This window comes from Sinohyriopsis cumingii, chromosome 2 (genome assembly GCF_028554795.1).
Source record: "Sinohyriopsis cumingii isolate HCF-2022 chromosome 2, ASM2855479v2, whole genome shotgun sequence".
Classification (NCBI taxonomy): Eukaryota; Metazoa; Mollusca; class Bivalvia; order Unionida; family Unionidae; genus Sinohyriopsis; species Sinohyriopsis cumingii.
Window position 1 is genome coordinate 60,291,493 of NC_142962.1, and position 12,219 is coordinate 60,303,711.

The 12,219-nt window shown below is 34.2% G+C and overlaps 1 protein-coding gene across 5 annotated transcripts in view; it reads left to right on the forward strand.

Annotated features, from left to right (window-relative positions):
• The window catches only part of LOC149804997 (adipocyte plasma membrane-associated protein-like), a 53,915-nt gene extending 42,708 nt beyond the window's left edge, over nucleotides 1-11,207 (forward strand). For all 5 annotated transcript variants that reach the window (XM_089946422.1, XM_089946421.1, XM_089946424.1 and 2 more), the window contains exons 9-11: nucleotides 2,624-2,816; nucleotides 8,106-8,335; nucleotides 11,011-11,207. In XM_089946422.1, coding sequence (XP_089802548.1) covers nucleotides 2,624-2,816; nucleotides 8,106-8,321 — 409 coding nt within the window. In that variant the 3' untranslated portion in view covers nucleotides 8,322-8,335; nucleotides 11,011-11,207. The remainder of the gene's footprint in view (nucleotides 1-2,623; nucleotides 2,817-8,105; nucleotides 8,336-11,010) is intronic.
• Nucleotides 11,208-12,219: the final 1,012 nt, after the last annotated feature.

The window sequence follows — 12,219 nt, forward strand, 5'->3', positions numbered from 1 at the left end:
ATGTTGTAAGCAGGTTTTCTAGCCAAGAACAGGTGGTTGTCTGGGGGCAATCAGAAGGCAGTCATTTGCTTACTATCCATGGTCATTATGTTGAGTCATGCAGTTCTGCAAGTCCCAATCCATGCTCTTGGGCACTAATGGTAAGGACCAGGAAGCATGACATAACCTCCATAACTCCATGGCATCATGTCTTAAGAAGGTGATCCACTCAGTGTACTGATGTTTCACAAAATGAATTTTGGGATGTCAGATTCAATCCGTTTCTACAAATCTAACATTCAGAGCCTGCCTATTGTTGGATTCAGAAGATCATTGAAGCTAGCATTCATTTGTAATGGTCTCCTGGTTATGTATTCAAGACCTTGCATTGTAGAAAAGGAATTTAATCTGTGTCCAGTATCTGCTGCTCTGATTACCAACAGATCCCATTAGCAACAGCACAACCTTCTTGAGCTTATGGCTTTTACTGGATTTACCTGGTGGCTGTCTTGGTAAGAAAATGCCATCTGTTTATCATTACTTTTGTGTAGACATCACATGTACCATATGATTTATTTATGTTAGGGAAGCAGTTTTATCCTCACAATAGAATTTCAGTCATGAATTTCAAAGGGTATCTGTACATTTACTCTCCCTATCACATGTTGTTAATGTGATCAATTGTTCAACAGAGAAACGAAGTCTTAATAGCAAGTTATGTTTCTCTGATAATACTCACCCACATTACTGTGAAGCTCTACCACACCTTCCCTCAAATGCAAGCACCATTGATGTTTTCATGCAAGCTTAAAATGAGTAGTAGCTGGTATATGAATGGTCACTAAGTGGTGGCAAGGGAGGTAATTCTAATGTTGTCAGGACAAATTCTTCCCACAAATTGTTATTGCTAGTTCTAAACTACTTGTAGGATTGCCACGGAACTTGACATGCACATTCATCCCAAGGTTCATCTGGTCCTGAATAAAAATGGTGCTGCTTAATTATCCTGAATTGCCACCACAGCAGCCATCTTGAAAATCTTGTTATTACTTCTTCTGAATTGATGAGCATGTCAAAAGGCAGTTTTGCTGAAAGACTTTTTATGAAGCTTAGTTGGACTTAAATGAAAATGGTTTTGATCTGACAGGCAATAAGGCTGCCATGGTGGTTATCTTTAAAAGCTTGTTATTACTTCTTAAATGAATATGGTTCTGCTAGGACATCCAATATTGCCACGAGTGTCCATCTATACAATTCTGTTTTCCTTTCTCCTGAATGGATGATCATAGTCACAATATGACATGATTCTTTGTGCCAATCTTCCATGGCAGAATCTTGAAAATCTTGTTATCACTACTCTTGAAATGGATGCTCACATGAGCATGAGATGTTTATGAAAAGACTCTGTCTTGTTGGTCCAGTATGTCCACCATTGCACATGGGTTTTCTTACGAAACATTTTTTCTTATGTCTGGTTGATTCTTAGTGAACATGGTACAGATCTGACATTCAATATGTCCATCACAGCAACCATCTTAATAAAATCTTATTGCTGTTGCCCCTGAATGGAAAGTCATATGAGCATGATCTGGTTGGTCTTAAGTAAGAAGATTGGCAGTATTATGTCCAATATGGCTGCCATAGTGGCCATCATGAAAATATGGCCACTGTCTTAAATAGAAGTCATATCAGCATTAGGCTTTTCACCCAGAAGTCTTCCTGTCATGTTTACTTGTACTAAATAAAAATGGTGCTGATCTGTTATTCAGTGTGGCCACCATCAATGCCATCTTGAAAATCTTTTTATTGTCACTCCTCCTAAATGGAAATTTATATTTACACGTGTTTTCACCATGAGACACACAGTGAACATATAATAATAATAATAATAATAATAATAATAATAATAATAATAAAAATAAAAATAATGACCTTATTTAAAGAGGATAACACAATTAGCTAAGAACTAATCTACCTTGAGGCCCTCATGAATGGAAAATCTTGTTGCTAATTCTCCAAAATGGAATCATATCAACATGATCAAAAATCTTCTAATATTGTCTTGTTTGTCCTAAATGGATGGTCATAATGTTTCACCAGAAATCTTCTAATGTTGTCTTGTTTGTCTTAAATGAAAATGATGTCAGTATAACAGGGACTAATATGAAAATATTGTAACAAGAATATCAGAGATTGTTTCAACACTCAGCAGTTAGAAAGAAGAAATACTTGTATAGTAAATTCCTGGAAATTCTTTTTGGACAGTAGAGAATCAGTCCCTTTGAGATACTTTTTGGACAGTAGAGAATCAGTCCCTTTGGGATACCTTTTGGATAGGAAAGGATCAGTCCCTTTTGAGGGATTCTATTTGGACAGTTGAGCACTAATCCCTTTGAGTGATTCTTGTTCATATTTAATGGAAAGCTCAATCTGATAGTTTGTGGAGGGTGTTTTCCCTAACATTATTGTTAAAAGGTACTTATTCTCAAAGAAATATAATTTACTATAAAATTCCCTTTTCCTTGTTAATATTTAAATTCATTTTTATGCAGTAAGTTTGAGTCTTATTTGTGTCAAGATAATACTCTTAGTTTATAGGTTAAAACTGACTACTGTACATTCCATACCATCCTATTTATTCTAGGTATAATCTGATTGGACCAAATGCCGGTAAGGTGGAAGTTTTTGCAGATAATCTGCCAGGTCTCCCAGATAACATTCGTCGCAGTAGTTCAGGCGGTTACTGGGTGGGATTTGCAGTAATAAGAAGAAAAGAACAATTCTCTTTGATAGACTTTACTGCCCCTAGACCATGGCTAAGGAAACTAGTCACCAAGGTATTTGTTCAAGAGAATGAACATTTTGTAAAGCTATTTTCACAAGTTCTTTTTATTGATATAACCCAGTTTTTAATTTATTTTTGTATGGACTACTGAGTTTATTCAGTTTATTACAACAAAATATGTAGAATCATATGGTGTTTATCAAGGATACCTCCAACACTTACAATTTCTCAAACTGTTCATTTCTAAAATTCCCTATTTTTGTGTAGACAAGAAGTTTCAGATGAAATGAAATTGTGTTTCCTCAAACTCTCTAACTCGGTGCAAAATCCCATCAATTAATAATCAGTATGATTTAATTTACTAAGACTTCATGCTTCAAACCATCTGGTTATTTTACCGTGAAAATTAGTGCATACCTTGGGGGCAACCTGTCACTTCACAATTGTTCACTGTTCATTTGGTTGTATTTAAAAAGTTTTTTAAAAGAACATGTAACAAAAACTTGTCTTAATGCTCACAATGAGTCTATCAAAGTTGCATTGAATTGTCTTTCAACAGCTGCATCAGTATTTCTGTACTGAGAAGCAAACTTAAAACTTCTGCTTGGGATAAACTACATGTAATAGAAATTGTCATAAAAGATGACATACCGATGTGTGAACACTTTTTTCTATATAAATGTTCAGAAAATAATGACACAATGTTAAATGCTACAGTTTGATTTCGTTAAAAAAATGTATACACCACTCCCTCAATAACTCACGCCCTGATAGCTTGCGAACCCGCTTATAATGTGGGGTCAGGCGTGAATCCCAGAAAATACCAAAAATAATGTATCCCTATTTGTTGAACTTGAAGGAAATCGTGATCAAAATTGGTAACGGAAACTTTGATGTATCGCTCGTTTCATTGTCGAAAACAGTAGATAGGATCTGGAAATTTTAATCAACACTATGAAATATCAAATTTAAAAATAGGTGATACAACTTTTTACATTTTCTTTCCAAACGACATTCCTAGTACACCGCAATTAACGATATGTAAGGAAATTTTGATCAATGAAAATGTCACTTACGCCGAGTGGAGGCAGTACTTTAATAAATAAATACAAATTAAATAGTTTTTTTATGTATTGAAATTTGTGTTCTATTTCTATCTTTTAGTTCCTTTTAAGTGTAATCATTATAAATGCAAAGTGTCATCTTTTAATTAAACATAAAATGCGTTAATCTACCATAACAGCTATATCCACAAGTGTTTCTCTGAGAACCTAATTAAGTGTCAATCGTGTTTTGGTGACTGACTTTGAAGTATTTGTTGTATTGTTGTACTGAATTAAAAGCTGGCCTCCTTTGTATTATCATGTTAATTATGTCTTTTGAATCAAATAAAAGAGGTGGAAAAAAGAAAAGTTAAAAGGCATGAAAATCCTACAACCTTAAAATCTACCAGCCCCGGTCATGTGTCAGGTGAACTCAATTCATTTGATCAATCGAATTCTTATAAATGTTATTGTGTATGTAACATAAACTACCTTAAATTAATCGACTCTTTCATAACTGTGATCAAAGATAACAAGGCAGCCCAGCGAAATGAATACTTCGTAAAAAAAATAAAAAGTTTGATTTCATAGATACAGACCATTGTGGGAAATCAAGTTTCAGAGAATTCTTGAACTGGTACTTAGAGATATCCTCAAGGATGATAAGAAGTTTCATTATTTCTTCTAATGAAATCATGACATCAATATTTAACTAATTGAACAATAAAAAATTGAGTTTCAACGTAGACAATTGCTTCATGAAATAAATGTTGCGTGTTTTTATAACAAGATTCCTATCAGGAGATAGTCTAGTTCCCTGCTTCGTGGACTCCAGATTTTGCAGGATAATATTAAACACTACTACGGGAACCAGACTCATCAAGAAAACAAAAAGCGGTGATGTAATACACATTTTTTCCGCGTACACATGATGGTTGTTGAAACCAGTTGGAACAATCTCTCATATGTTGGACATTTTGAAAATAAATGTTAATTAAACAGAATAACAAACAACTTCATTATAAAAAGTGCATTATTAAAAATTATTATCGATGTAATTGTAAAATGAGGCTTCAGTCAATAAACAGCTCAGTTCCCTTATGCCACTCCCCCCCCCCACTGTTTTCTCAAAGTGATTTTTTTCTTCTATTTTTGGAGGTCCCTCGGTAACTCGTGCCTCACTCATAGTGCAGTCTATGTTTTTTGGATTCCATTGTGTGCGAGTTATCAAGGGAGAGATGCATCATGTAGGGAATTATTTCTGACGAAAATACTTTTATTTAGTTTTTGTGGGAACCCTTTTGCTAGACATATGTGTTGACCTGGTTAAGGACTTGCAGTATGTCATTAGATTATGTTTACATCACCTCTATGATGTAGAGAATAGCCATTGTACAGTCAAACTGGTCTACAGCAGCCATCCATAGGAAAAGGCAAAATTGGCCTTTGAAGACAGGTGACCTCTGAAAACAGGTTCAGCATTCAAACATTACATTTATATAGGAAATTGGGAGGGTAGTATAGTCATTGTGACCAGGTGACTGCTGAACTCATGTGACTGTTAGGGCAGATTTTACTGTACTACCTCCAGCACTGCTGACAGTATTAGCATCAACATAGAACTACATACATATGAACACCCTAGGGCCTAGGCAACAGTTTGACATAGGTTTCATAGCACCTACTGGGGGTATGGAGCTAACTTTTAATACATGTATATTAGTTGTACATTCTTCTGTAAGTTTCTGCGTTTAGGTCAGGATTTTACACAGTGTATAAATACTGTTAAACCTGGATTCATGAAACTTCAAAAACATGCATCTTGAAGAGTAGAACATCCTTATCACAAAAACTGGTAACTGAGAAACTTCTTTAAACTGTCACTGTCACTGGTTAAATGTTGTATTAAAAGTTTATTTCTCAAACCCTGTTCATGCTACATTTCACAATCTACAGGTTAAGTTTTGGCATTTAGCTCATAACTAATGTGCACCCAGTGTGTGTGTGTGTGTCTGTATACAGTAATACCTTGAACATTTGCGAGGTTAGGTTCCAGAACCAGTCGCAGATCAGGAGGAATCGTGAATGTTTGGTACAAGTCACAAAAAATGCTAATAAATGCTTATTTCTAGGGTTTAAACCCTAAATATGACCCAATTCATGCTCCCAAAGCACTTTAATTTCATTTAAAAGTTAGCTTAATACATTACCCTTAAAAAGAGAAATAAATGGTTGACATAAAAATAGAGTACAGTATTGCCTAATGGGTATTTGCCACACTAGCGCATTTACAGTATGGTACATGTATACTAATATTACCCCTATACTCATTCATTGGCTGCCGTTTTCTTTTGCACTCACAGTAAGGTAAAACCAAGTAATGAATGGGACTGTAAACTTAATGACTGACGTTTTCTTTGTCTTGTCAGGAAGGTAAACTAGGTAAACTTCATATGTCACAGAAGTCATATAACGAAGGCACAATTCAATAAAATAAAGAAAACATGTACGTAGAGGGTACCAATGAAAATTTTGCGAATCCAGAAACGTGAATGCACGAGGTATTACTGTATATGTATATATATATATATATATATATATATATATATATATATATATATATATATATATATGAAACTTGTTGAAGGGATGCATCATAAAAGTAGGTCACTCCTCAGCTCGTGTTTCAAACTTCACAACTTGTTTAAAATTTTGTTTCATATTTTTTTCTCAAGCTTTATTCCTAATAGTGTCATCAAACAAGATAATTATATGCCTTTGTTTGTATAATATACTTGCATCAAAAGGTCACTGTGACCTACATTTTATATTTTACTGGCTTAGTTTAAGTTTGTGGTGTAACACCCATTCAGAAAGAATTTTTGCACACTGTGCATTTACATTATCAATCTGTACATCAGCTTGAAGGTTCTGTCATCTTTTGATCTTTGTTATTGTTGCGATGGTGCTGTTTCAGTTGCATGTACATGTTGGTTATATTTCCAGTGTGCAGATTGTGGACAGACCTAGATTTGTCATCTGTTATATGCTATTCTCATTCTTAACCAGAGATGATTTTGGTACTCCAACATATAAAAAAACAGGAAAAAAATGTACAAGGAGTTGGGAGATTGGAGGTCTTGCCCCCACAGGGGTCTCAAGGGATGGTGCCCCTGATCTGGTTTCCAGGGTGCCAAAGGCCCCCAGGTAAAAATGCATTGTACACTCAAATAAAACTGGTCCTGATTGACTTTATTATCATAATATATTGCAAGGTTGTTCTTCATTTGAAACAAAAATCATTTGAAGAAAAAAACTTTCAACAATACTTGAAGAATTTAACAATATTTATTGTCACATCAACTTGTTCTCCAATAATATTAATAATGAAATTGTTACATTTGCATGGCACTGTTCACACATCAATTTAGTCACAATAAATTATCAGTTTCTGCAGCAATTATTACACTTTACCTTTTTCAGAAAAATATCTGTAAAATAAAACACCCAAATACAGCAACTATATAAAAATAATCACATAAATTCTCCCACTGGCCACAGCCTATTCATATTGATATGCCAGTCTTGCTCTTTTTGCAGTCTTTTTTGTCACCCCACTGATGTTTTTGGCTTAGTGTTCAATCGTTTCATTTCTTTTCTTTGCAAGTTTTTTTTTTCCCTTTCTAGCACCTACATGTATTGGCTGTAATTACACTTTTGATAATACAAGTTTTCTGAATGCAGTTCCTTGTTGCCATGCCATTGGGATCCTGTGTGCAATACTGCCTTTATTTTGCACTGCATTAATGCTTTAAAAACGTCTTGTTACCATTTTTCTAGGAGAGTGACAAAAGATTATGAAATGAATTTTAAGAACAATGATTGTTTTAAAATTTTAAAAAATTCAAAAATCGCCAGGAGTTACTGGTTTTTATCAACTTACTATACTGCCTCTTTTTTGATATCATAGAAAATATTGTTCTTTCTTTTGTATTTATTACAAGCTGAAATTTTAAAGGTTTTAAACTAAAATATTAGATTAAAAGAGTTGCAGAACTTCAGTTAAACAGCAGTAACATTCATTATCAAGATCACTTTGGTATGAGTTTATTTTCTGCATAATAATTAATGTTTACAATGGCCCAGGTCTCTACTGCAAGCTTTCTAGAGGTGAGTTTTGTGATCATTGATTATATTATTTGCTTACTGTTTTGTTGTTGTTGTTATTCTTCAAATTATACATGATCATAGCCTTATTATAAATCCACATTTAAAATATTTGTGTGTTTTCATTTCAGTTCCTTTCACAAGAATCAATAATGAGATTTATTCCCAAGTATGGACTGATTGCAGAATTCAATGACAAAGGTGAAATAGTCAGAAGTTTACACGATTCAACTGGTACCAAAGTCCCAGATGTTAGTGAAGTAGAGGATCGTGATGGAGTGCTGTACCTTGGTTCATATGGACTCCCATATTTAAGTAAATTGTATCTTCAGAGGATCAAGAATTAATGAGAACATTAAAGGTAGATAACTCTTGGAAATTTAAGGTAGATAACTCTGACTTTGGATCAGCAGAGGATTTCAAGAATTACAATGGGAATATTATGTTTCTCATCCTAGTATTGAACAACTTAAGCACCAAGTCTTCTGAGAAATTCAGTAATTGTATTGTTGGGAAGAGGTGAATTGGGGTTAGGGTTTTTACGGTTGAACACTTTATGGGGCTTATTCTTAAGAGTGTCTGTCAAGAAAACTGTGATCTTGATGAAATTAAAGCTGTAATTTGCTTTCTATAGCCATGCTTATTGGAAGATTGCTTATATGTATTGACATTAAATATGCCTTAACAGAAATGGAAAAATGAAAAATAAAATAAAACTCAAAAAACTTTTACTGGGTGACCCCCTCCAATTTCTTAAAATATAATTTCCAGATTTACATCTATGTAAATGATGTATGCATGCAGAATTTCCAGTTACTTATGAAGTTATGGCCAATTGAAGTGAAGAGGGGTAGCATATTTTTTAAAACTCATTTCATTGCTTTACAAAAGTTTTCAGAAGCTAGTAACTTTTCCTATTATGCAGAAATCAGGCTGAAATTTACTATACTACATATTTGTGGCCTGGGGAATCAGCATCTGAACTCTCATGTTCAGTATTTCAGATATTTGGGGAGATATACTCCTCTACATTTGGCCTTTTGTTCATTAAGTAATTTTTTCCTTCAGACTTTAAGGTCACAGACACAAAATATGATTTTATTTGAAAACTGTACCTATTGGTGATTGTACCAAATTAATCTCATATGAATTAAGTTCATTGTTAATGAAGGCTTGAAATTGAGATAAATCAAAACATGATGCGTATCTTAGCAAAATTTGTGCCAAATTTCAACTATGTGATGCACCACTTTCACCTTTAAACCATTTAGTGTTGTACCCCATGCCTGGTCTGCCACCATGTTAAAGGATTAATAATAAAAACCAGACTTAAGCAGAATTTTTTATATTTGAAAATTATTAAAGGAACAAAATTACTGATGTAGGCAAGAAAAACAAACATAAATACTTTAGTTATATGAGCTCTTAATTACACAATAAATACAAAATTTCTAGCAATTTCTCTTTAAATGTTGCCTCATCCTGCATGGAGAATTTGTATGACTGAACTCAGTGTCCCTTTAGTTCATGAGCACTAATCAAACAACATCCTGGAATGCCATCTAGCACTGATCTCTACATGATATTGGTGGCCATGAGAGATTTCCTTTAATGAATTACTTGTTGATAAAACAAATCCTAATGCTCAACAATACTTCTAATATACTCCAGTCGAGTCATACCAAAGACTTACAAAAATGGTACTAACAGCTGCCTCGCTTAGCACTCAGCATTAAGAGTTAGTGTTAGGACTGGTCGGCCTGGTGTCAGGATAATGTGACTGGGTGGGACATCATGCTCCATGTCTGCGGCATGATGCCCCAGTGCTAGACATCACTATAAACTGCAACACTGCAGACATTATAGTGATATGACTGAAAATGTTTTAAAGCTATGTTTAAAGTCCAAATCACACACACACACTTCCAGTATACCATTCCATATCATAAATACATGCAGCATACTTTCCAGGCTGCATATTATCATAGTGTGAAATCAGAAAGTGCAGTGGGAATCACTGTTGTTTGCTTCCCACCTAAAGTGACCCTGGTAAAATCACAGTCTGCAGAGATCTTCCTTATCTTCAGTACCACTTAGGCCATTGCAATAAAGCAGTGATGAGCATCGGTAAGTGCTCAGGCAAATGAAATTTGGCACAAATACAACTAAGGCATGTATCTTGATCATATAAACAAATTCATTATTCTATGTGATCGCCCACATGGTTACTCCACCTCTGTTATGAGGACACCATTTTCACATTTTGCAATTTGTGTGCCATGTATACCTTAACAATCAACTTGATTTAGATGAGATTAATTTGGTACAATCCTTTATAGGTATAGTTTTCACATTAAAAAAAAAGTTGCAAGCATTTGAAAACCCTCTGTTGTAACCCAACAAATTTGGAAATAAAAAACTACACTACCCTTCCCCACTTCCACTCGTCATAACTTCATAAGCAACTCAAATTTTTTACTGAAATTTTGCATGTACCAACATTTACATAAATGTACACCAAGAAAATATTTAATGGAAATTGAAGATGGTCAACCAGAAAGATTCTATATTTTGACTGATTCAGTATGGCATGAAAGAGTCTGTATTTTTCTTACATACAGTAATTTCATACTTTTGCCTTTGTGAATGCTTATTTCTTGACAGTTTGTAAGAGTCTGCGTTTAGCAGAGGGCAGCAATAGAGTATTACATATCCAGCAACAATGGTGACAGCCATGTGATCAAAGTTCAAATTCTGTAAGAATCTTTTTGGTGTTTTTTAAAATGGGATCGTGATTCAGTCATGGTTTGCAGATTTGATATTGCATTCTGCAAAAACCATTGTTTAAAACTATGATATTAAACCTGTGTTAACTGGTGTTTAATACAGTATGATATTAAACCTTTATTTAACAAGTGTAATATTAAGCCTTTATTTAGTACAGTACCTAATGTAAAATATTAGTTGCATTTGTTTTTTTACATGCATTGTTTTATGTATATTCCACATTTTTTCTACTATTTTTCTTCTTTTCAGATGGAGGTGCTTGTTTTACAGTAGAACCAACAAATTGTTGAGAGAGGATCATGGCACTAAACCTATACACATCACCTTTTAAAATATTAAATTCATTCCATTGTACAACTACGTTGTTCACTAGAAATAAAAATGCATGCAAACCTCAGTCATCCTGTCCCTTGATTGCTTATGCAAATAAAATCATTCTGTTGCAATCACTGTGTAGTTTTTGTTCTTGAACTCAACTGGAAGAGACTGTTAACTTGTTTATCTCACTCTGTCATGATTACTTTATAGCATTACAATATAAGTAATCTGATGACCATATCCATAAATGTTCAGTATTCACTAGATTTAATCATATCATTTCATTTAATATTTTTTATTATTCTTGGTTGAACTTAAATATTCTTTTACTCCGAAGTAATATATTACCTGTTATTGCTTTCCTCTTGCCAGCCCTAGTTTAATGTAAATGTCCTCATCAGCTTAGTAATTTGATGCCAGGAATAAAAATAAACACTGTCCTAGTCCGATGCTTCAGTTACTTCCTTCATGTAATACTGTTCTTTTCTCTGGAAACAGTTTACTTCAGACAGTTGACTTCAAACAGTTGACTTCAAATAGTTTACATGCATCTCTGGGTAGTCCGGATGTTCAATATTTCTAGTGTCTTTTAAGATATTTTCCTCTGATTGTATTCAAAACTGTGTTACACTTAATACCTTTTCGCCAGGTCTTGCTTGATTTTACATCTCCCAATTATCCCAATGTGTAATTTTGAAGGTTTCTGTGCAGCAGCTAGCCATGTGGTTTTTCTTTATTGCAGTTTTCCTTTAGCCATTCAGCAAGCCACAAGCAGACAAATGCAACCAAAAGAAGGCTTTTGGGACACACACCATCAGTATGGTGTGTGATAAGTGCACTTGCATGGACAGATGACTTTTATGCCTTGTGTCCCATACATTAATCAATTCCTGGTGATATAGGCTTTGATATCTGATTACGATGTGTTGCACTTTCATTGGGGTGTGCTGTTTTCCACACACATCAGCAATTTAAATCCAAGGTCAGTAGCCTCTGGATACAGAGGTGTTCTACTCTGACTGGGATTAATACTACAAAAAGTGAGTGTTCTGAAGAATTTAATGACATGACTCTAAAGAAGAGGGATTGTACCAACTGTCCACATACAAAGTTCAGTTGAAATGAATTTAATCATTAGAG